The sequence below is a fragment of the Balaenoptera borealis genome (genome assembly GCF_965194805.1).
Source record: "Balaenoptera borealis genome assembly, chromosome: 16".
NCBI lineage: Eukaryota > Metazoa > Chordata > Mammalia > Artiodactyla > Balaenopteridae > Balaenoptera > Balaenoptera borealis.
The window spans coordinates 82,679,024-82,702,183 of NC_138872.1; the positions used below are offsets into that span (position 1 = coordinate 82,679,024).

The 23,160-nt window shown below is 54.0% G+C and overlaps 2 protein-coding genes across 16 annotated transcripts; one reads left to right on the forward strand and one right to left on the reverse strand.

Moving 5' to 3' along the window:
* The first annotated feature begins 50 nt into the window (after positions 1 to 50).
* LOC309613705 (pentatricopeptide repeat-containing protein 1, mitochondrial-like) lies at positions 51 to 15,032 on the forward strand. 10 transcript variants are annotated; one of them, XM_082360889.1, is made up of 11 exons: positions 51 to 186; positions 302 to 399; positions 2,400 to 2,901; positions 4,343 to 4,483; positions 6,005 to 6,223; positions 6,989 to 7,090; positions 8,877 to 9,584; positions 10,602 to 10,718; positions 11,423 to 11,605; positions 13,301 to 13,479; positions 14,742 to 15,032. In XM_082360889.1, exons 3-11 carry the CDS (start codon positions 2,422 to 2,424, stop codon positions 15,022 to 15,024), a joined length of 2,412 nt encoding a protein of 803 aa, XP_082217015.1. In that variant the 5' UTR covers positions 51 to 186; positions 302 to 399; positions 2,400 to 2,421; the 3' UTR covers positions 15,025 to 15,032. The 10 variants fall into 10 exon arrangements, with proteins under 10 accessions (XP_082217015.1, XP_082217009.1, XP_082217016.1 ...); XM_082360883.1 differs by having other exon boundaries at positions 13,301 to 13,475; positions 14,735 to 15,032; XM_082360890.1 differs by having other exon boundaries at positions 14,735 to 14,891.
* On the reverse strand, positions 13,913 to 23,152 carry BUD31 (BUD31 homolog; the record flags this gene model as incomplete). 6 transcript variants are annotated; one of them, XM_082360919.1, is made up of 6 exons in its annotated part: positions 22,963 to 23,120; positions 21,797 to 21,926; positions 21,258 to 21,380; positions 16,423 to 16,545; positions 15,701 to 15,867; positions 13,913 to 14,154 (listed from the first exon to the last, which is right to left on the reverse strand). In XM_082360919.1, the coding sequence occupies exons 3-6, from the start codon at positions 21,349 to 21,351 to the stop codon at positions 14,104 to 14,106; spliced, it is 435 nt and encodes a 144-aa protein (XP_082217045.1). In that variant the 5' UTR covers positions 21,352 to 21,380; positions 21,797 to 21,926; positions 22,963 to 23,120. The 6 variants fall into 6 exon arrangements, with proteins under 6 accessions (XP_082217045.1, XP_082217046.1, XP_082217041.1 ...); XM_082360920.1 differs by lacking the exon at positions 21,797 to 21,926 and having other exon boundaries at positions 22,963 to 23,112; XM_082360915.1 differs by lacking the exon at positions 13,913 to 14,154 and having other exon boundaries at positions 15,638 to 15,867; positions 22,963 to 23,152.
* Positions 23,153 to 23,160: the final 8 nt, after the last annotated feature.

The following is a 23,160-nucleotide window of genomic DNA, read 5'->3' on the forward strand; positions in this document are numbered from 1 at the left end:
AGTACGGGCCGCTCCGCTAGGCCCGGCTAGCAGCTCGCCGAACGCCCACCTGAAACCGTGCGCGCCGGGAGTTGGCGACGCGGACTGCGCCTGCGCAAGGTCGGCCTAGGCACACTTGGGATAGGTCGTCCGGGACGCGGAGACGGGTGCGCGGCGCGGCGGCGACGGGACCGGGGGTGACGCGGGGTCAGGACTGCGGGTGACGCGAGGCGGGGCGGGGGTGCCGTGGGCTCGGTGGCCGAGGTGGAGCCGCGTTCACTGGGTCGGACCCTTGGAGTGAGTTCCTCTTTGACCCTCACAGGAGCCCGGCCTCCGGACGAAGACTGGCCAGAGGGGCAGCGAGGGTCGCAGCCAGAGTCGGAGCCGGCGGCGTCCGCTGAGGAGACCGAGGCTCTAAAGGCCGGTGTGGAGAGGGGCCGGGTCGGCCTGAGGGTCCCGGGGAGCGTCCGGGGAGGGGCTGGTTCCCCAAGGGAGGACGGCGGCCCCGTGTCTCTAATTCAGGGGTTAGTAACCCGGGCGGGTTGACGGACTTGGGGAGGAAGGAATTACACCTTTATTGTCTTAGTGTGAAATTTAGCAAGGTCTTCCGTGACTGACCGAGTGGCGTTCGCTCTGCCCAAAACGAAGTCGCGATTGCAAATGGGGATGAGTGTAAATGATGGTTGGAGACAGAGTATCTGCAACTCCGACAAACTCTTCTCCAGTTGTCGCTGCTTGGACATGACGATAGGACTTGTTATTTAATGCTGGAAAAAGAAGCATCTATACTAATAGAGCATAAGTTTGTTTTAAAGACATTTTGGTACCTGTATCAATATCAGTAATTAAAATTCTCTGTATTTTGATTAACGTGTGTAAACCGTTTATTTAATGTGGTCACTTGAAAATTTAAAATTACATACAGGCTCGCATTACGTTTCTCTTGGAGCTTCACCAGGTGCAGAATGGTAAAGGCCCTCTGCACTGGTGTCACTAGGGTGCTGGTCAAGAGAAGCTGTTTGATACCATTCATGGACTTGTGTTCAAAGCCAGCCAGTTCCAGAGCTAGTGGATCTCGCCCACCCCACTGCTGCAGGGCCCCCAGCAAGTCAGTCCCCTCCCTGCGCCACAGTTATTAATTTGTCCAACCTGCTGTCCCCTCTGAGGTCTTTCCACCTTCTAATATAACCAGGCCTTAAAATGTGTTCATGCTCGTTATTCTGATTTTTTTTTCTTTTTTTTTTAATTCAGGGAGCTTTCTTCTCTCTTCTTTGAATAAGTTTAAGTATTCATCTGTTTGGGGGAAAAACTTTTTGTCAACTGACAGATTCCTTAAATTGGGCCGAAAGCTCTCAGAGTAGATAAAAACTTCCCCAAATTGTTTCTTAAATAACTAAAACTATTCAGATCCTCCCATCAAAGTGAGTGCATGGCCTTGTTCATAGGGGGTATTCTGATATTTTTTTATTAAAGAGTTTCAAATGTGTAGACCAGGATCTCTAGCCTAACTGTTCAATAGAAGTATAATGTGAGCACGTATGTAATTTAAAATTTTTAAGTAGCCGCATTAAAGTTTAAAGATTGTGGAATCAGTCTCAAATTTTCTTTAGCCCAGTATATTGAAAGTATTTATCATTTCAACATGTAAAAAAATGTGTAGTTTACCTTCTTTTTTTGTACTATAAGTCTTTGAAATCTGGTGTATAATTTATCTTTAAAGCCCATCTGCATTTAGTCTAGCCACATTTCAAGTGTGAATAGTCACATTGGACAGCACAGCTGAAGCCCATTTGTCCATGAATTTTGCAGAAGAGAAACGTTTAAGTTAACTTCCCTGTGCAGAGGCCCAGAATGCCAGTGTTTTTTCCCTGATAAATGATAATGCTATAATTTTTTGAACACCTAGTAAACCCCAGGCATTATGCTAAAAACATCTCATTTAATCCTTATGGCCTTGTGGTAAGGTGAGTGGGTCTTGCAGCTGAAGGAATTGAGGTCCAAGAAGGTCAAGTAATGGGCCCAGTCACTCAGCTCTGGCCAGGGCTCAGAGTCAGCTCTGACTTGAGTGCCCAGTCACTTAGGTCGTGGCTCAGCGATACAGATCAATAGTTTAGGTCTATCGAGTGCTCACCATGCCGCACCTGACCGCTGAGATCTGAGATTGAATCATTGCTACGGTGCTGTGTGGGCGATGTTATAGTTAACTCCGGTTTATAGCCGAGGACACTGAGGCCAGAACAGTGAGTGCCCAGGGACTCAAGGATGGTTGTTTGGTGGAGCTGAAATCTGAACCTAACCCTAACCCTAGGCCTACTTTCTAACCTCAGGGCTCGTGCTTGTACCCACCTTCTTGGTCTTCTTTCTGCCTTTTGTGACTGTGAACTCGCGTTGACTTTCACTATTTTGCTGACCTCTGCCAGGCCCTGGAGGGGAACGCCAGAGATGGACCTCGTGAGACTCTCGCGGCTCTTCTCCGGCCCCCGCCCCATGGGATTGGCCATCCTGCAGCACCTTGACCCCCTCAGAGCCAGGTGGGCCGGAGGCCAGGAGGGGCCCATGTGGCCGAGGACCGCAGGGCTGATTCGGCTAGTGCCAGCAGCCTTCAACAGCTCCCTCTCTCGGCTGCCCCTCGGCCCGCGGAGCCAGAAGAACACAGGCAGCCTGAGCTCTGACCCAGGCCAGCCCAGCCCCACGGCCACCCAGGAGGAAGGGGAGGAGGAGAGCTTTGGGACTCTTTCCGACAAATACTCCTCCCGGAGAATGTTCCACAAATCGACGGCCCAGTTGTATAACCTGCGGCTCAAGGAACAGAGTGTTGAAGAAGATGAGGAAGGGGAGCTGCAGCCAGAAGCATGGCAGGGCCCGAGAAACACCCCTTACTGGTACTTCTTTCAGTGCAAACGCCTGATCAAGGAAGGAAAGGTAGGGAACCTTTGGATTCTGCTGCTCCTGGCTCCTGCTTCCGCCGTGCCGCGATATTTTGTGATGGGCCGCCCAACCTTCCAGTCATCTCTAAAGGGTGGGATGCTGAGGGCTCCTCTCTCCTCTCTGTCTTCACTCCCCCCTCGGTGCTGCACCAGGCGACCCGCCAGCCTCCTGGCTTTCAGTGCCCCCTCCTTCATGCTGGTCCCATCTTCCTCTTGCCAGCTCGGCCATCCCGTGGACTCCCCATCTGTGTATTCAGCTGCCTCCTCACCATGTCCCTTATACTTACCCTCGGTGGCCTGCAATTTTTGTTCCCAACTTTGATTTCCCTACGCTTTCTTCATCTCACTCAATGGTAACCCCATTATTCCATCCGCCCAGGCCACATGCCTTCAGGTCATCTCTGAGTCTTCTCTTTCTCTCACCAGCTCTAGCTTTAAAATTTCTCCCGCCCTAACTTCTCACAAGCCTACCCCTGAATGCCCAGGCCTAGCCTTCTCCTCGCCCCCCTCAGCTATCACGACACTTGTCTCTGGGCTCCCCGAGGCTCTCTCCACCTCTTTCCAGGATGTGGGCTCGCAGCATGGAGCCATCCCGTTAAAGCAGAGAGCAGGTGGCCTGACTTCTCTCTCCAGCTCTCCCAGTGTGTTCAGTGACACTGCGGATGTTCATTTCCTTAGGTATTGATAACGACATTCCATTTATATTTAAAAATCTCTTGGAGGTATATGTCGAAGCTTTGGTGAATGAAGTGACAGGATGTCTGAAATTTGCTTTCAAAAATTCAGTTTGCAGGAGGAGTGCAGGTTATAGATGAAACAAGATTGGCCAAATGTTAATAGGCATTGTAGTTACACTATTCTCTTTACTTTTGTGTATATTTGAGATTTCCCATAATGAAAAGTTGAGAAATAAAGAGAAGCCGGAGTCCTCACAATAGCTTATGAAGCCTGCAAGAACTGTCACCCGCCCTCCACTCCCCTTACCTCTCCGCCCGCATCTCCCCTCCTTCACTTACTCTGCTGCAGCCTCCTCTCTGCTCCCACAGCTCCCAAGCACACTCTGGCCTCAGGGCCTTTGCACTGGCTGTTCCCTCAGAGAGCCACGTGGCTCCTTCCTTCACCTCCCTCAGATCGTTGTTCACCTGGGCATCGCCCCTGCCTCTCAGGGAGTTCCCCCATGGCAGTGGGACCAAGAGCTCTCAGGTGGTGGGAGACTGGTGGGCTTCCTTCCTGGCCACCACGAAGGCCCATGGCTGCAGACCACGGGCACCAAGAGGCTGGTGGCAGAGGCCCAGGGTGGGTGTTTGTCTCCTGGGCAGGCCTGAGCTTGGTCTCAGCTAGGGTGCCCCAGCCTCAGTCTCCCTCCCTCTGCTGAGGGTCTCTGAGGCCACCCTGAGTCCCCCCCGTTGTGTCCTCCCCCCACCCCTCTTCCCCAGCTGGCCGAGGCCCTGGACCTGTTTGAGAGACAGATGCTGAAGGAGGAGCGACTCCAGCCCCTTGAGTGCAACTACACCGTGCTGATCGGGGGCTGCGGGCGGGCCGGCTACCTGAGGAAGGCCTTCCAGCTCTACAATGACGTGAGCATGGGCCTGGGGGCAGCAGGGGCCAGGCTCCATAGAACATGGGCTTTGGGCCCCAAGAGAGCTGGGTGCAGATCCTGGATGTGTCACCTGCTAGTGCATCACCCCCTCCAGCCTCAGCTTCATCGTTCATAAAATGGAGGTGATCTCAGATAACTACGTGATGACGTGGAACGTCCTCCGGTGCCTGTCCGGGCCGTGGCAGGGCCCACCGGTCCCCTTCCTTTTCCACTGCTACTCCCAGTTAGTTTAGTTTGTGTTCCTTCTGTCTCACTCCCATCCTCACGCTACACACAGGTGCACACATGCACCTTTCTTCCAAAGCTGATCCTTTGAAAAAGGGCTTTTATTTCTCTTGGAAGATGGTTTTACTTTACATTCGCCCACCTCTGGGGTGTGTTGTATTTGTCATTCTCAGAGCCAGAAAGCTGCTTCCTTCATGAGTCGGGAAAGAGCTGTGCCTGAGAGGACCATAGACTCTAGCAGAAGTAGTCCCATCTTCTCCTGTAGCCAGGAGCTGGGAACAACCTTTATTCCAGCAAGAATTCCTGGGAGCCCTAGTCTCGTCATTTGGGCCTGGCCCCTAGTAGGTCCTTAGTACACTCTGTGGAATATGTGAACACACACAGAGCATCTGCCCATCCTTGAAGTTGGGATCACCATCTTCCTTTTTCAGATGAGGAAACTGAGGCCTGGAGGGATGAAGTGCCATGTCTAAGGTTACCTCTCTCTCGAGAGTGCTGGACTTGGGAGTTGAGCCCAGAATGGCCTGAGAACAGGGTTCTGTACACTCTGCAAAAGCTGGTCACCTACCCTCCGTCAGGTTGCCCTTCCCTGGGAAATAGCGAGTGCTTGGCTTTACCAGGAGTTTCTCAAACTCCGTCACCAGGAGGGCTTGATAAGCCCAGTGTCAGCCCGGGGTTTGTGACTCTGCGGGCGTGGGGTGGGGTGGGGGACTCCTGAGACGTGCTGCAGGGACGAGCTCCCGGCTGCGGTTGCTCCTGGGGCCTCTCTCCCGTGATGCTCTCCCTGTAACAGCCTTTCCAGGTGACCGTATCACCCCCATTTTTCCAATGACGAGCTAACTTACGACCCCTCAGGTAGTAAACATTGGAGCTGGGGTTTGATTACCGCCCCCGTCCACCCTTTCCCAGACCAGATCCACCCCGTGGATCTTAACAGTCAGGGTGGCCTGGTCGGCCACAGAGCGGGAGCGTTGGGGAGACTCTGCTGCAAAAGCACCCCAGGCCCAGGGTGGACTGCCGAGCACCATGGGGAGGACGGTTTCTTGTTTGGAGCATCTGCGGTGCGGGGTCAGTTCCCAGAGCCCCTCGGGCTGAGTCAGGGGTTCAGAGAGCCCAGCTCTGCGTGTCACTCGGCTCTGCGTTGTCACAGGCCCGGCTCCCAGGCCTGTTCAGTGGGGAAGCACAGTCCTCTCTAGCTTCCTCTCAGGGTGGCCGTCGCCTGTGCGTCGGGCTGATCCCAGAGCCACCTCCAAGTTTCTCCCCGTCTCCCCAGATGAAGAAGCGAGACCTGGAGCCCTCAGATGCCACCTACACAGCCCTGTTCAACGTCTGCGCTGAGTCCCCCTGGAAGGACTCCGCTCTGCAGAGTGCCCTGAAGTTACGGCAGCAGCTTCAGGCCAGAAACTTCCAGCTCAACTTGAAAACGTACCACTCCCTGCTGAAGATGGCCGCCGTGTGCGCAGACCTCAGGATGTGCCTGGATGTGTTTAAGGTGGGACATCCCTTCCTTCCTGCTCCCCATTCGGGGCCAGTCCCACGTGGCAGGGTGTGGGGCTGTGTTGTCTGTGTTCCTCATGCAGGAAGGTTCAGGGGCCGATGAGACAAGCCCCGTACTGGGCTCTGGGGTTCACAGGTGAAGCCCGTGAGACCCTGTTGTCAGAGGCCTGGGTCTGGCAGGCAGAGAGGCCCCCAGCCCTGTGAAGGCGGTGGGTCGTGTGCAGTCCCGCCGGACGGGACTCCGCGGTGCCGTACCAGAGGGTGGGCTTCGTGGCGCTGAAGATGAGCCAGTGCTCACTGAGGGGTCGTTCCAAAGGTCCTGTAAGGCAAGTCGTGTGCCCCCACTTCACAGATGAGGAAACTGAGACCAGGGAGCATGATGCCTTGCCCACACTCCCGCAGTGGGCCAGTGGTGAAGCTGGGACTTGAAGCCAGCTCTGTGCAATTCCAAAGCCTCATGTACAGGGGTTAAAAGTGGCTGCTGGGGTGGCCTTTGCGGAGAGGCTGCAGAGGAGTGACCGGAGCAGAGCCAGGAAGAGAGGCCTGGGAAGGAGAGGAGGAGGGGGTGCAGGCAGCAGTTAGCTCTGCTCAGCAGCTGGTACTGAGCTGGCCCGGAGCCAGAGTCAGGCCCCACCTCTTCGAGAGACGCAGCCCTGAGCCTGACCTGGGATGTCTGCCCTTAGCCAGCCCCATCGGGCCTGGGCCTGGGCCTTGGCTCTTCTGCAGATTCTCATCCGGCCCTCTTTGTTCCCTCCCCCAGGAAATCATCCAGAAAGGACATGCGGTCACAGAGGAGACCTTCAGTTACCTGCTCATGGGCTGCATCCAGGACAAGAAAACGGGTTTCCGATATGCCCTGCAGGTCTGTCCCGCCTGGCTCTGCGTCCTGTCTCTCCTGTTGCCCTGCTCGCTCCCCCTCCGTGTGCCTGTGTTGGGTGCAAGTGATGATCCTGTGTGCGTTACTTGAGCACTTGCTCCTGCCCTGTGCTGGGTGTTTTTATACTTGTGATCCTTTGGCCTTCCCAGAACAGATGGCAGGGAGGGCGGGCACGCGGAGGAGGCACGGCTGCCGCTCCAGTCGGGGCACGGCCAGCCCATGCCCTCCCACTCCGCTCGGTGGCTCTCTGTGCAGCCGGCCCAGACCCGCTGAGCTACGGTCCCTGAAGGATGTCCGACCCATCCCCCACTCAGCGTCTCTGCGTGTGGGACCCAGGAGTCAGCATTCAGTCCTGAGAGAGCCTCACGGACGTTAAAGTTGAGACACGCTGCTCTAATCCCATCTCAGCGCCCTCCTTATCAAGTGCGGAGGCGGGATTAGCATTGGTACCACAGCTGCCTCCCCAGCTCCTCAGGGGTGGGAAGGACCTGGAGCTCACCAAAAGCTCTAACTTCAGGTGCGGCCCACAGACCAGCAGCCTCAGGCTCACCTGGGGCTTGTCAGAAATGCGGGGTCTCAGCCCCACACCGGCCTCGTGCAGCCAGATCGGCATTTCAGCAAGATCCCCAGGGGGTTGGTCTGCACAGTTTGAGCCCCAGTGATCTGGGACAGCCCTGGACCACGTGCCTCCCCTTGCAGACCCCCTGGAAACAGTGGCTGCCGGCCATCCCCTGGCTGCTTTATAGACAGGATCTGGTTCCTCCCTCTCTTGGGCCTCGATCTGTTCTAGTGAGAAGTAGTCTATCACGCTAGCAGCCAGTTTGTGTCATGCACTTGTTAAGCTGCCCAAGCTGGGCACCGTAGCCCCGTTTTAGAGACGAGGAGGCCGAGGCTCCGGAGGTTGAGTGACTTGCCCAACGAACGTCTCACAGCTGCTAAGAAGCAAAGCTGCGATTTGAACCAAGAATCCCTCCTGCCACGGGATAGCGTCTGTGTCCCTGATAAACCTCAGTTCTGTCAGCGTTCCCCATGGAGGTGGCTTCCCAGACCCTTGCCCTCCTCAGGACCCTGTCTGGTGGGCCGCGGCCCTCTTGCGTGTGGCACCCACCTGGGCCTGGCCGGCCCTGACTCGTAGGCACACTTGACGTGAGCTCCTGGCTGCTGCCCGTGGCCTCCCACTGAGCCTCGTGGGGCATCTTGTGGCATCTTGGTGTCAGAGTGACTGCACGTGGTCAGACTGCCCCCTTGAGAACACACAAGTGTGCTAGACTCCTCACTGAGGGGTGAAAACGACCTCAGCTCGAGGGGAGACGGGCCTGCCCGGGTCCACAGCTTGTGGGGCGCTCTTCCTGGCGGAGGCCCCCCTCCGCCCGCGCCCACTCCATGCTCTCGAGGAAGCTGAGGACGCCGAGTGGGGCAGGGCACACGGCAGGCACTCAGGAAGGGCAGCTGAGTCGAACCCTTAAGTCAGCCTGGACTCCTCCAGCACCTAGCCTCTCTGGCTGTCCCTCCGCAGGGGAGTAGGGAGAAGGGCCTGGGAGAGTCAGAGAGATGGAAGTGCGACACGGTTTGGGGGTGAGCCAGAGGGGGGGGGGAGCGGCGCCCCGTGGAGGCCCCCAGGCTCTGGGGTTCTTAGTGGCCCAGAGCCTGGCGTCTTTCCCGTGTCGCCCCCGCCTCCACGTTTGCCGACTGGTTGCTGCCTCGCGCTGCCCGCTCTGCTGAGGGCTCTTCGGAGCGGGAGCCAGGGGTGAGGCCTGTCTCTCCTCGGCAGGTGTGGAGGCAGATGCTGAGCCTGGGGCTCCGGCCGAGCCGGCACGGCTACAACCTGCTGTTGGGGGCAGCTCGGGACTGCAGCCTGGGGGACCCGGCGGTGGCCTCGGCGGTGCTCCTGAGGCCCAGGGAGGAGATGGTCCTGCTCCAGCCCCCGGCAGGCGGGCGGCAGGCAAGGAGGAGAGATGGGGTCGGGGCGGACGATCGCCTGTCAGCCTGGCTGCACGTGGAGGCCCTGGAGAGGCAGCTGTTTCTAGAACCTTCTCAGGCACTTGAGGGGCCTCTGGAGCCTCAGGAGGCCGGAGCCCCTGGCAAGGCCCAGCCTGGGGTGGAAACCAAGGTGGAGCCTGACCGCGCTGTGGCCCTCTGCTCTGTGGCCCCGGAGTCGCCTCCCTGGGGGCTGGAGGCCAACCTCCTGACCCCGGGGGCGGTCCCCTCGGCTGTGGTCTCCTTTGGGACCGTGACCACTCCAGCCGACAGGCTGGCCTTGATGGGGGGCCTGGAGGGCTTCCTGGGAAAGATGGCGGAGCATGGGCTTCGGCCCGACATCAAAACCCTCACGCTGCTGGCGGAGGTGGTGGAGCCCGGGAGCGCCGCAGAGTCCTCGCTGCTGACCGTCTTGGACGCGCACCAAGTGGAGGCCGACCTGACCTTCTTCAACACGCTGATGAGGAGGAAGAGCAAGCTGGGCGACCTGGAGGGGGCGAAGGTGAGGGGCGCGGGGGGAGGCACAGGGCTCCCGGCTGGGCCCCTCCTCTCCTTCCCCCTCGGACCCTCCCCTGCCAGGTGTGTCAGCCGTTCCCGCGAGAGGGGCGCAGACTGTTCGGAGCCCCTGGTGAAAACCTGGGAATCAGGTGGTGAACCAGCCATCCTCCCCGCCCTCCCAGGGGGGCCACCCTTCAGCCCCGCCCCCGCCTCGGGGACATCCTCACACACTCTGTGCTGGATTCTGTTCTGAGAGCTTCACATCCACTCGTTTCTTTACTGGCCATAGCAGGAGGCTCCGCTGGCCTGTGGCTTTCCTCGTCTCACAGATGGCGACGTTGGGGCCCTCACGGGATTTTTGTCCATTCGTACAGCGTATTTCTGTGTGATGCCCCTTTTGCCAGAAGCTCTGACCTGGGCTCTCCTGAGAGCTGACAGAGGCAGCCTCTGCCTTCAGGCGCTCAGAGCAGAGCACAGCTTTCTCTAGAGCCCCTCCCTGGGCCCCGCCCTGACCCAGCCAGGTTGAGCAGGCATCCTCTTCCTCACCTCCTGCCCGGGGGCTCCCTCGGCCCGCACTTCCCATGCTGTTGTCGGCTTTGTCTCCTGCCCTGGACCGCAGGACCGCCATCCCCTGAGGCCCCCGGTGCTCGATGGACGTCGAAGGCCCGAGTGCAGGGATGGATGGTGGCCGGGAGAGGAGCAGAGGGGGCAGGAACGTGACGGGCATTCGAAGAAGGGATGACTTTTTACAGGCGGGCTGGAAGGCAGGGAGGACTCGCAGAGCAGCTGAATCCTGGGGAGCTGGGCCCTGAGGTGCTGACGGGACACCTGGCCCTTGAATGCTGGGCCAAGGCCGGTGCCCGGTGTGGTCGGCAGAGGGAGCCCAGGTTCCCAGGGCCTCGGAGCAGAGCCGGGCCCTGGCGCCTCCAGCATTCAGCCGCGCGCGCGGGCTTCACCAGAGAAGGCTCTTGCCAGGGTTGCTGGGCTATAGCTTACGGTGATGCCACGTCTGTCCCCACAGGCACTGCTGCCAGTCCTGGCAAAGAGGGGAATCGTCCCCAACCTGCAGACATTCTGCAACCTGGCCATCGGGTGCCGCAGGCCAGGGGATGGCCTGCAGCTGCTTGCAGACATGAGGGTGAGCGGGCCCGGGCCCAGGCAGGCCCCGTGGTGCTGAAGAAGAAAGCTGGGGCAGGGGTGTGGGGCGCGAGGGGGCCCTCCCGAACTGCCCAGGCCTCTGCCCTCAGGGTAAGCTGATGGGGGCGGGGCAGGGAGAGTGGGGTCGCTCTAGCTGCGAGTGTGGAATGGTCAGTGGCCCAATTTGGGAGAAAGGAAACCCTGGTGAGGCGCTGCAGGAATGGGCGTTGAGGGCCAGGGGTGTTATGATCGCCAAGGTGGTGGCCGTGGGGTGAGATTGAGGGGTGGGGGCAGGTCTTGGCCCCAACCCTCTAGAGGGATGGAGGCCATGATGGGAGCAGGGAGGGTACCAGAATTCTCGGGGGACGGGGGTGCAGTGAACCACAGGAGGCGGTCTCCTGCCCTGAGGTGGTTTACCGCCCGAGTCTGCTGCTCTCTGAGAACAACCCTCTACTTGCTGTCCAGGTTCTTCAGGGCTGAGAGGGCGGGGTCCTCAGCCACCTGGGATGGACCCGCCGAGCGGGGGGCGTGGAGGGGGGCGTACGGCCCGTTGTTGCTCCGAGGTCCTGCCCTTCCCGTCCCTGGTGGCTGTCTGCAGAGCAGGCCCGACGGGCAGGCTGGCCCCCCAGCCCGACGTGCCCCCGGTGGCCGCTCTGTCCCAGCCACCGCCATCATCTCGCTGCCGGCGTGTCTGTGATGTTGCAGAGATCCCAGATGACCCCCAACGCCCACATCTACAGCACCCTCATCAACGCGGCCGTCAAGAAGCTGGACTACGCCTATCTCATCGACATCCTGAAGGACATGAGGCGGAACAGGGTCCCGGTGAATGAAGTGGTCATCCGCCAGCTGGAGTTCGCAGCCCAGTACCCACCCACCTTCGACCGGGTAAGCGCGCCAAGCTCTATCGTGCCCGTCGTCTCCCTAACCAGCGCCACCCCCCGCCCCACCCGGTTCTGACCTGCTGGGATTGGCATCCTTTTGCTTTAAACTGTCGGTGGCTTCCCTTGGGGAAAATCCCAAACTCCTCAGACCACGGCCTGCAAGCCCCTGTTCACGTGGCTCATTTCATCTTAGGCCACTCCTCCCTCGGTGCACTGTCAGTCCCACGGCCTCTTCCCTGCCTCGGGGTTTTTGTATTCCCTCCACCTTGAATAGGCTGCCCAGCTTTTCACATGGCTGTGGTTCCTTCTCATCTGGTAGGTGTCGGCTCAGATGGCTCTTTCTCAGAGGTGCCCTGCTGGCGGCCCCCATACAAGCACTATTCCTTTTCACCATGTTTCACAGTCGGTAATTACACGCACACGTGCGTGACTCTTGCCTTGAGGAGATTGTAAAAGCCCCTAGAGGTGGAGACTGTCTGCCTTGCTCACCTGGGTCCCTGGTGCCTGCCTGTCGTCAGGCGCCCAGCATAGATTGTTGTTTGTCGAGTGAATGGGGACGGCAGGAGGGCAGCGACAGAATCTGATTTGTAACGGCCACTTCTCTCCTTGCTGTTCTGAGGATATCAGGCTCCGGGGCTTTGGTTTTTAGGTCTGCTGAGTCAGACCCTGTGCTGAGCACCTCCAGAGCAGCTGTGTGGCCTGACCTGGAGGGTGACAAGTCGGCCAGGACACACCAAGCCAGGGGATGTGGGGTCAGGGACGGCTGTGCAGGGGGGATGCTTGAAGGCTTAGTAAGAGCTAGTGAGACAGCGGTGGAGAGTATGCCGGAGGGCATAGCTGGGCATCTTAGAACAGCTGATTGTTAGTCCTATCTTACTGATGCCTCAGAGTTCTTTAAATATTCTGGACACTAGTCTTTTGTTGGTTCCATGTTGCAAGAATCTTCCGGTTGGGGGGTTGTCTCTTCACTGTGCAGGGCCCACTAGGGGTCTTCTCAGGTTCAATCAATAGTCACCAAACTACCAGAAGCCTAAAGCTTATTGTGTTCAGCCATACGTTCATACTCCCTTACGGTGGACTTACTTCTATTTGTGATCATCAGGTTTTTGCTTCACGTACTTTCAGGCTCTGTTAGGTACAAGTTTAGAATTGTTAAACCTTTTGAACCAACCCTTTTATCATCATGTAGTAACGGTCTTTATCTCCTACGTTTTGTCTGTTTTTTCTCTGGTCTTCTCTGTGTTCCTCTATCAGCTTTCTCCTGGTGTCTGCCTGGCACGTCTCGTTTCCTTTCCTTCTTCCCTCCTCTCCTGAGACCTCTGCAGCAGTGCTGAGATGACAGTCAGAGGGAGGCAATGCCTGTGCCTGTGGAGGCACAGCTGGTGGCGCCCAGCGATTCCAGCTGTGCGGGGCTGGGGCGCCACGCCTGGGTATAGGAGCACAGCAGCACAGACTCAGGAAGGGTTGTAGCAGATGAGAGAGAATCTGGGTCTGCCCCATGGTACAGCTTTGTTTCTTACCGTACACTGCTCGGTGTTGAGCAGCTTTTCTGCCCTCTCCCTTTGACCAACTGGAAGCAAGAACAGCTTCCCTGAGCCCTGAGCCAGCTGCCATGGTTTGGGGTCAGCGGTAGGTAGCATGCAGTGAGTCTAATCGTGGCCCCTCTGAGCCTTGGAACCCCACGCTTTTCCAATTACAGTACAAAGGGAGAAACACCTACCTGGAGAAGATTGATGGCTTCCGAGCTTATTATAAGCAGTGGCTGAAAGTGATGCCAGCAGAGGAAACCCCCCACCCGTGGCAGAAGTTCCGGACCAAACCAAAGGGAGACCAGGACACCGTCACTGTGGCCGATGTGGACAGAGGCCCTGGGGGCAGGTGATGGGGAGACCCTGGGGGACCTCCAGCAGAGCTGGAACAAAGTGCATGGCCTTCACATGGCTCTGTGGGAGCCCCAAGAGTCCCTTTCATATTCAAGACATGTGAACGTGCCGGTGTAGCTGCAAGCTTGAGGGAAAGGTCTGGTCCACAGTAAGAGCTGCAGCTTTTTGCAGGCATTGGTCTGAGGTGCCCAACAAGTTCATGGCAAGTCCAAGAGCAGCTTGGGCCACCTTGGTATGTCATCTCAGGCCATCCTCGCCTGAGAGGTTGCCACCCCCATCACTGATGAGGAAAGTAAGTGCTCAAGGTCACACAGCACCTGTGAGGTGGAGTTAGGATCACGCCTTAAGGGCGACTGGTCTCCAGGGCTTGGCGCTGTCCCACTGGGTTCCACAGACTGCTGGCTCTGAAAGAAGGCAGGCAGGACCCAAAAGGTTTAAGAGTTTTATTTCTACAAATCACAGCTGATGAACACCAAAGCCTTCACACGTAGAGACCATGCTCCTACTTGGGCCTGGGGAGCTGCTCTGAGGAAGAGCTGCTCCCAGGAAAGGGTGGCGTGACAGGCAGAAACCTGCGCAGTCCAGAGTCCAGGGCGGAGAGGGGTCGGGCCCGACGGCCTCAGCCAGAGCAGCCCCGGCAGCCGCAGTGCGTGCACTCGATGATCCGACCCTGCAAACAGAGGACAGCTGAGACCCCGCGCCCCTGCCACAGGCCACGCGCCCACACGCAGGAATCCTCCTGCGGGAAGGGTGGCCACGGGACATCCACTCCCCACAGGACACTCCTCAGAAACCCTCCGCGACAGTGCTGGATGGGGACAATTCGGTTCCCTCGTGAAGATGGAAACAGCTGCTGTTGACACTGCAGTTACCATCTCTATGTGGATTTAATTTATGCAAATTCAGTGTACACACTTGCTCCCAAAAAAGGAAAAAAAAAAATCTGTGTGAGTGATTCTTGTTATTCTGCAAAGCAAGCAGGGCACACCTACAGTGAGCTGGGGGTGGGTCTGCTACCGCTCAGGGGGCTCAGCGCCAGGGGCCTCAGGGCCTCCTCTGGGCTGGGGAACTTTCCACTGTGGCTCGGGAAGAAGAACAGTGTGTACTTGAATCTGTGTGGCAGCGGAACAGTCTTGTCCCCCAGGCCAGGTGTGGCCTAGTGTCTGGCCGGGGGCAGGGGGGGGACCCGCCCAGCAGACAAAAGGCCCCAGCGCAATGGTGTTTATTTTCCTTTTTCTTCTTTTTTGGAGGAGCAAGACTCTGGTCTAAGGAAACAAGATCTGATGGTGAAACCCAACTAAATCTGAAGCAGGCTCTGTTCCGGCCACAGGTCTGGGGCAGCAGCCCCAGCGAGACATCACCACGGAACCCCGGGGCTCTCGCAGGAGCAGGGCTCCTGCTGCTCTGCTACCCCTCCTGCCCCCGCCGGAGGCCAGCACCAGAGCCGCCCCTCAGGAGGCAGCCCGTGCTCGCTCTCCACTGCTCCACATGCCCGTCCTTGAGCTTCCAGATGGTTCAGGGGGACAGAGCTGCCTGCTGAGCTAAAGCCCTTGGCCCAGAGCCGAAGCCCTACAAGCTGTAACTAGTGCTGCAGCGTGAAGGGACCTTGTGACGAGGGACTGTGTGAAAGAAGACATCTGGCCTGACCTCCCAGCGGGGCCCACGGCGGTCAGCTGAGGAGCCGCGCTCAAAGGCCGCTAACGGCCAACAGCCCAGCAACCCTTCCCTGCCTCCTGCGGCTCCACTTCAGAGGCGTCTGTGCGTGGAGCTGAGCTACTGCACCCCCAGCCGTGTTCCCCAGCCGCCCAGGAAGTGCTGGCGGGAGACGCGGTGATGCTAACATTGAAGTGTCACTGGGAGGAAAAGGAGGCCTGGAAAAAAGGGCGGCTGAAGGGCAAGCACTGGAGGGAAAGGGACAAGCTCCTGCCGACTGGCCCACCCTCCCGGCCACCCTGGGGGTGGGTATCATCACCCCCATTTGGTTAAGTGAGGAAAGGAGCCCAATAACTTGCCCAAAGGAGGAGGTGGGACTGGCCCCCGGATGCAAGATCATTACTGCCAAACTCCCTGGCATGGATTCCTGACCAGAGGGTCTCACTCCTGGCGGGATGGCCAACCACAAAACAGAACAACATAAAACCCCTTGTGGTCAACTAGGGCAGAATCCTGACAGTAACATCACACCCAGTCAGACATGACAGGGGTGGAGACATTACCACTTCCAGCTTGCTTTTGGGGACCCGGCAAATGCAGTTTGTCCCAAAATTGGTGTCCCGTGTCTGAATGCACCGCAGGCAGCATAGGTTCTCATATCCCTGCTTTTTCCATTTTGCGATCAGGTTTTTATCTGCATAGCCTTCTTTAATACAGTATTCATACAGTTCTGTCAAAAAGATGGGGAAAGGGCATCAGACCATAGTATAACAAAGCTCCCCCCACCCCTGGCCCATCACTACCCACCCTTAAAAAGAGTATTTAGCCTGGGGCTTCCCTGGTGGTGCAGTGGTTAAGAATCCGCCTGCCAATGCAGGGGACACGGGTTCGAGCCCTGGTCTGGGAAGATCCCACATGCCACGGAGCAACTTAAGCCCATGCGCCACAACTACTGAGCCTGTGCTCTAGAGCCCGCGAGTCACAACTACTGAAGGCCACGCACCTAGAGCCCATTCTCTGTAACAAGAGAAGCCACCGCAATGAGAAGCCCGCGCACAGCAACGAAGAGTAGCCCCCACTCGCCACAACTAGAGAAAGCCCGTGCACAGCAACGAACACCCGATGCAGCCAAAAATTAAAAAAAAAAAAAGTAGCCAATGTTGGCCTGGCTCCTTTCCTTTTTTTGGTGGTAAGAAACATGATGACACTTGCTGAGGTTTCAAGAATTAAATAAATCTGAAAGCTACTCAAGTTGGGAAGGTCAAGAGAGAATTTGGCCAATTACCTCTGCTTATGGCTTTCCGCTTGTAGAAGAGGTCAAAAATATAGCGGGTTTTCTGGTGATGGATCCTAAAGATGGGCCACAGAGATTCCACTTTCCTCTTTCCCTCGTGAGGTTCTGTTTCAGCTGGAGAGAAAACACATGTGTTTGTTTTTTGGGGGATAGGGTAGTCTGCATAGGATATAGTGTTTTTTTTTAATAAGTAGGGATAAAGAATACTTTGTATCCACTAGGATGGCTATAATCAAAATGACAAGACAGTAATAAATGTTGGCGAGGATGTGGAGAAATCAGAATCCTCATACACTGCTGGTAGGAATGTAACATGATGCAGCTGCTATGGAAAAGTCTGGCAATTCCTCAGGAAGTTAAACAGAGTAACCATATGACCCAGGAGTTCCACTCCTAGGTATATACCCAAGAGAACTGAAAATGCACTTGCACACAAAAACCTGTACATGAATGTTCATGGTAGCCAAAAAGTAGAAATCACCCCAGCATCCATCAACTGATGAATGGTTAAAATGTAATCTATCCACATGATGGAATATTTTTCAGTTATAAAAAGTAATGAAGTACTCACACATGCCACAACATGGATGACTGTTGAACACGTTATGCTCAGTGAAAGAAACCAGTCCTCACAGACCGCCTATTGTATGACTCTGTCTATACAGACAGAAAGTAGATTAGTGGTTGCCTAGATCAGGGAGACCCCTGCTAAAGGGGATGGGGTTTCTCTGCGGGGTGATAAATACTGTAAAACTGACCATGGTGATGGTTGCCTAACTCTGTGAACACACTAAACGGTGCTTAACTGAATACTTTAAAAGGCTGAATTTTACAGCATATGATTTAAGGCTCATTAGGGCTGTTTTTTTTTTTTAAAGACAAAGCGAAAGGTAAGCCACATGACTTAAACATTAATTGCTTTAAATTAAAAATGCCTTTTAAATTAGATAAATTAGAAAGCAAAGGTTTTAAAAAATCAAAGACAAACCTCTGTTAATACCCGGGTCTCTATCCTTCCAGACCTATTTCTCCAGCATAATAATTTCTCAAGATAATTCTGGACCTACAGATGGGCATACTAATAATCTTTTAAGGCACCTCTAATTTCATTTCCCAACCAAAATCGTTTAGGGAAAAAAGAAAAAAAAAAAAGACAAGTCTGAAAGTTCTTAGCATGGCGAGCCTGCAGGAAATAATGGCTCTATCAAGACATGTAGGATCAGGTAGCAGCTTGCACCTGCCAAAAGGCAAGTCTTTCTCTTAGCATTACAAGCTGATCTTTGTCACCTCTTCTTGGTTTTTAGGGCAGAGGAGAAAGGTGAGAAGGGTTAAGAAACCTATACCTCCATTTCTCCAACACCGAGGCTGTTCTATTACCTAGAATTTGTAATTCAGCTCAATAAACAGGATTCTGTGATCCAAGTAAAAGGTGTTGAGGACTTAGCAACACTGCGTGTCTGCTATGGGCGAGGCCGTGCTCCAGGTGCCCAAGATACGGCAGTGGGCAAGACACAGAAACCACAGAGCCATGATCTGAGAGGGAAGCAGATCCGCCCCTGGTGGTTAAGTGGTAACGGCCACAGAAAAGAAGGGAACAAGGAAGGGGATGGCGAGCAGGGAAAGAGGGGGACTGCCACTTTATACTAGTCATCAAAGGAGACATCCGCTCAGAGACCTTAAGAAACAAGACGTGCAAGGTGGGCTGGGGGGGGTGGGCAAAATGGGTGAAGGTGGTCAAAGGGTACAAACTTCCAGTTATAAATAAGACCTGGGGAATCTATAGCATGGTGACTATAAAGTTAATGATACTGTATTGTATATTTGAAAGTTGCTATGAAAGTAGATCTTAAAAGTTCTTATAAGAAAACAACTATGTGAGGTGATGGGTGTTCACGAAACTTGTGGTAATAATTTCACAATATAGTCATATATAAAATCATGTTGTACACCTAAAACAATACATTGTATGTCAATTATATCTCAATTTAAAAGAAAAAGGGAAAAGAGGGGCAAACATGTTTACAAGGCAGAGCCAACAGCAATGAAAGGCCTTGAGGTGGGACTGTAGCTGCGGGTCAAGGGGCAGCAGTGTGGCTGGGGGAGGAGGGAGGGGACGGAGTTCAAGGGGTGCGGGCAGAGTGTGCCTGACTTGGAAGGCCACAGAAGGACTTGGCTTTGCTCTGACCGGGGGATGAACCACCGCAGGGCCCTGAGCAGAGGGTGATGTGATCTGACGTACAACCTCAAGCCCTCACCCTGGCGGCCCCGTGGAGAAGACTGCAGGGCGAGCGGAAGCAGGAGGCTGCTGCAGGCACCCAGGTGACAGGTGAGGGTGGCCTGGACCAGGTGGTGGGGTGGAGGGGCTAAAAGGAGTCGGATTTTAGATGCGTGAATTCTCTAAGGTTTCAATAAGGATAACTTCAAACATACACACAAGAAAACAGTATATTGAACTCCCAAGTACCTTCCACCCAGCTTCAACAATTAACATTCAGGTACTTGTATTTCATGTGGTTCTCCCTACTTTTAGGAGTTGGGGGAACTGGAGTATTTTAAAATGAAACTTCTAGTGTTGAGTCAAGGCTGGAGAAGACATTTGTTCACCGGAGTCGAGAGTGTTTCAGAAAGCCACGTGACTAGATGGGATGACTGAGGGAAGGGGGGTGGGGGCCATGGAGCTCCTCAGGCTGCCATCCTGGACCTGGAACCTTCCTGTGCTTCTGAGTCATCTCTCAACATTTTAATCGTAGCATCACCCACATTTTAAAAATTTCTTTTTGGACCCATTTTCACAAGGTCACGTGAACATTCTTGGATATCATTTTGTACAGGTTCGCACACACAGTAGAAGGCAGCTTTCAGTGGGCGATGTGGAGTCCTGCCGCTAGGAGGGTACGAAAAGACGCCAGAGGTAGGGGACACTGTGGCACAGACGAGACTTAGGTTTCTGCCTCTTTGCTAATGCCCCAAACTGCCTATTAACTTCACATTTCAATTAGTTTAAAGTACTTGTAAAAGCAAAGTTATTTACAAGTCCTCGTTACAGCCCACGGAGATAGTGCCGTTATTTCTCTGTCACCCATAAAACCCCTGCCACACATAACTTCCCCCATCTCTGCCCCTTAGTCCCTATAAGCAGGCTCTTTTTGTTCGGGGACTTATAGGGCAACAGTGGCTATACAAAAACTTGAGTAGCAAGCTAAGAGACATACAAAGAGCTGGGCAGTTGTGCTGAGCTAGGAAATAACAGGGACAAACTAGGAGAAAACAGGAATTTTCCTTCCTAAGATAAGAGGACCAACTGCTTCAATAAGTGTGAGTTGTCCTGTAAATGGCCCTCAGATCAGAAGGACAGGCCTGGCAATGCCACTGGCTTTGGGCCTTTGTAGGCCCAAGGCTCCTCCATGGCCTAGGAGTGTGGCCGCAGATCCCACAGGCAAAACTTGCGCGGAAGGCTACAAACTGGAGGCTGGCAGCCTCCACCAGCCTGAAGGCTGGCAGCCTCCACCAGCCTGAAGGCAGGCTTTGTTTGCCTCCTCCCACAGACACTTTTAAGTTTGGATTTTAAATTAGAAGAGTTCACACAGAAAAGCTGAATTTCTGCTTATCTTGGAAAAAGAAAAACACTCAGCAAATCTGGCAAAGCTGAGGCTGCATCCCACATGGTAAATGGCCCTGGGTGAGCAGCAGCTTCTCCCCATCCCCAGAGCTCCCTACTGTTCCCAACACTAAAGCCAGCTCTGGTACCACCTGCCATCCACTCTGTTTTCTTTATAGTGGAAGCGAGAGCAACATGAAACTAGGTCTTAAAACATGTGTATCAAAAATGGGAAAGCAGAGAAGAACTATATGTTTAAATAAAAACAAATAAAAACAAGAGAAAGAATACTTCTTTTGACGGTAAAGAATATCACATCTAAATGCTCTCCCTCCAAAAAGTCACCCCTTAAAAAGAGGAAGTAGGTTTATTTGCAAAGACTCACAAAAATCTCTTCTATTACAGCAATCTCTAAGTTCCTTTATGTTGAATAAAGATCTGTTTGGGGAAGAAATCTCTCAGCCCAAAATGACCTGATTACTGCAAGTTCTGGGTATTTAATAGAAGTTACCTGATACAGTCAGCTTCAAAGGAAGCAAAGTAACTTAACACCCACTTACTACTTATTGCTAGAGGTATGACTTCATAATAACAAAGGTTAGATTAATTACCAAAAACCTTAAAAAAAAAAAAAAAGATCGCTTTAAAAAGCAATTCAGTAAGTGGTTATACTGTGATAGGGCCGACAGATGCTTGTGGCTTCAGATAAAATTTCCCAAAACTGCACACTACACTGACTCACAAAGTGCAGGATCACACAACATTTAGAGGGAAGTGAAGATGGTGCATTCTGGAAAACTGGTAGATGATGCGAAAACAAAGTGATGATGAAAACAGAGACTCACAAGAAAAATCTGAATAAAAATGTTTCAGAAAATTTGGAAGTGAAAAAGAACAGGATTTCCCAAGTAAATATGTTTTGTATGATTTTAAATATACCTCTAACCAACACAGCAAATAATTATAGGTAGACTACTTGATCTATACTCCCTAAAGCTCTTATATTCAAAAACATTTTTGAGGACCTTTTCATTTGTATTATCTTACTTTCTGGCATTTATAGTATTCCTATCAGTTAATAAGCAAACAAAACATGTCAGTGTCAGGAGGCCACAGTGGTACAGCCTGTCTCTTCCCATTTATCCTTGCATTTATGCCTGGCCCCTTGAAGCATGTAAGCCTGTGACCCTTGGACACAGCCCACTCAGACAGGAACTCCCCGACTCACCTTCTCTCATCTTTTGATCTAATTCATCCAATGTTGGCTCGATCAACTCCCAGCCATCTGGGGGAGCTTTCCGGCTTCTTTTGACTTTAGGCATTTTTTCCCCAGAAGATAATCTGCAAGGATCTGTGGGGAAAAAAATTAAACGAATTGGTTTCTGAGCCTCAGATCCCCAAAAGACTTCACAAGCCACAACTCTGGTGCACACTCATGTCCCTAAATCTGTTTCCTCATCTGTAAAGGGGGGATAATAGAATCTACTTATGGGGCCATTGTGAAGATTAATTATATGTAACATGCCTGGCATTTAATGTGTGCTTACTAGATTTTTGCTGTTATCATTAACTGACATCAACTATGAGCCTGTCCCTGTACGAGAACATAGAACAAAGAATAAGACACACACTGTCCCTGAGAAGGTGATATTCTAGCAAGGAAATACAAAGTGAAAAGGGAATTCCAACACAGTGTGAGGAAGACTATGGTTGGGAGAGCGAAGATGAGTGTTTAAAAAGGATAAAGACAGTGTGAAACCAAAGTACCTTAGGGTCTGTTTCCCAAGAGTGTATGTAGCAGAAAGAAAGATCTCTGGTCTCTTCAGTTACAGGCTTAGGTTCTTGGCCAGCTGTGACTTTGGAGAGGTCACCTTCCCTCTCTGGTCCTCAATCTTGTCTGTAAGACGAGGACAGTGTATTAGCCGGATGGCCAAAGTCTCTTAAACCCAACAAACACACTACATAAAGGAAAGTCATGTAAAGCCCAACAACAGACCCGTGCAAATCTACATAGCAAGTCATTTTTCAAACCGCATGGCATTTCCTAGGTGGCAAAGAACTCAGGTTAATGATCTCATCTTTAAGCATAGCGGACTCCTCTCTCCCAAGTTCATTGAGTTCCTCCCCCCTGTAGGGTGCCTGACAAGTTTATGAAGCCCCGCCCCTCCCTTTCATGAATTCTCCATAACAACCTTACAGATGAAGATCAAACTACAAGAGGTAAACTCAGGGTCGCACACAGCTGGGAAGTGGAAGAGTCCGACTCTAATCGGGGGCTCCTGACTCCCAAATCAGTGGTCTTTGCACTTGTCTGCCCTGCTATGAAGCTAGAGACGGATGGAATCTGGTCCCTGTCCCAACGCGCAAGGGCTGGGAGGACAAAGACACGGGAATGACCACTCTATTAAGACCCAGGGAGATTCGAGGGCCTGGCCCAGCCGGAGAGTCACAGGAGGCCTCCCAGGGGAGGTAACAGCTAAGAAGTAACCAGATCAAGGAGAAAGAGGTGCGGGGCCGTAAAAGAGAGGTGGTAGCGCTCGGAAGAGGCGGCGAGCGGAAAGGCGTTCGGAGGGAGGGAGGGAAGACGTTACAGCCCGGGTTGTAGGAAAGGCCCAGAGAGACGACTGCATCTGAACCGGGCTTACGAGAACAAGCAATATTTAGACAAAAAAAGTTCCAGGCGGAGAAAAAAAAGCATGGAAAATAAAGGGGGAAAAAAGCCTAGAAGCAAGGGAACCCCCCAAATCTCTCATCCCTTCGGCCGAACGAGCAAAGAGCCGCCTCCTCTCTGGAACTCACTTCGACCTCCCGGTCCAGAGGCCCGAACCCGTCCCAGTTCAGCTGTTCAGATCGCCCTTCTGGGCCAATGCAGACCTCCGATCCCTGGCCCCAGCAGTCACCAAGGTACTCGAGAACAGAGGAGAAACACTCACCACGTCCTCCGTCGCCGTCGGACGCCCCTTCTCTATTGCCTGCCTCCGCTTCCGAAGTTATCCCTTCAGGATGAGGTTCTCGCGGAGCCCCGCCCCACCTAGCGCGGAAATTTCGTTATCTTAGGTGTCCGAAGCTCTGCCTGTACAGAATTCCAGGGCCGCTGTCGCCTTTTGCCCTCACTTCCCGGGCGGTGACTG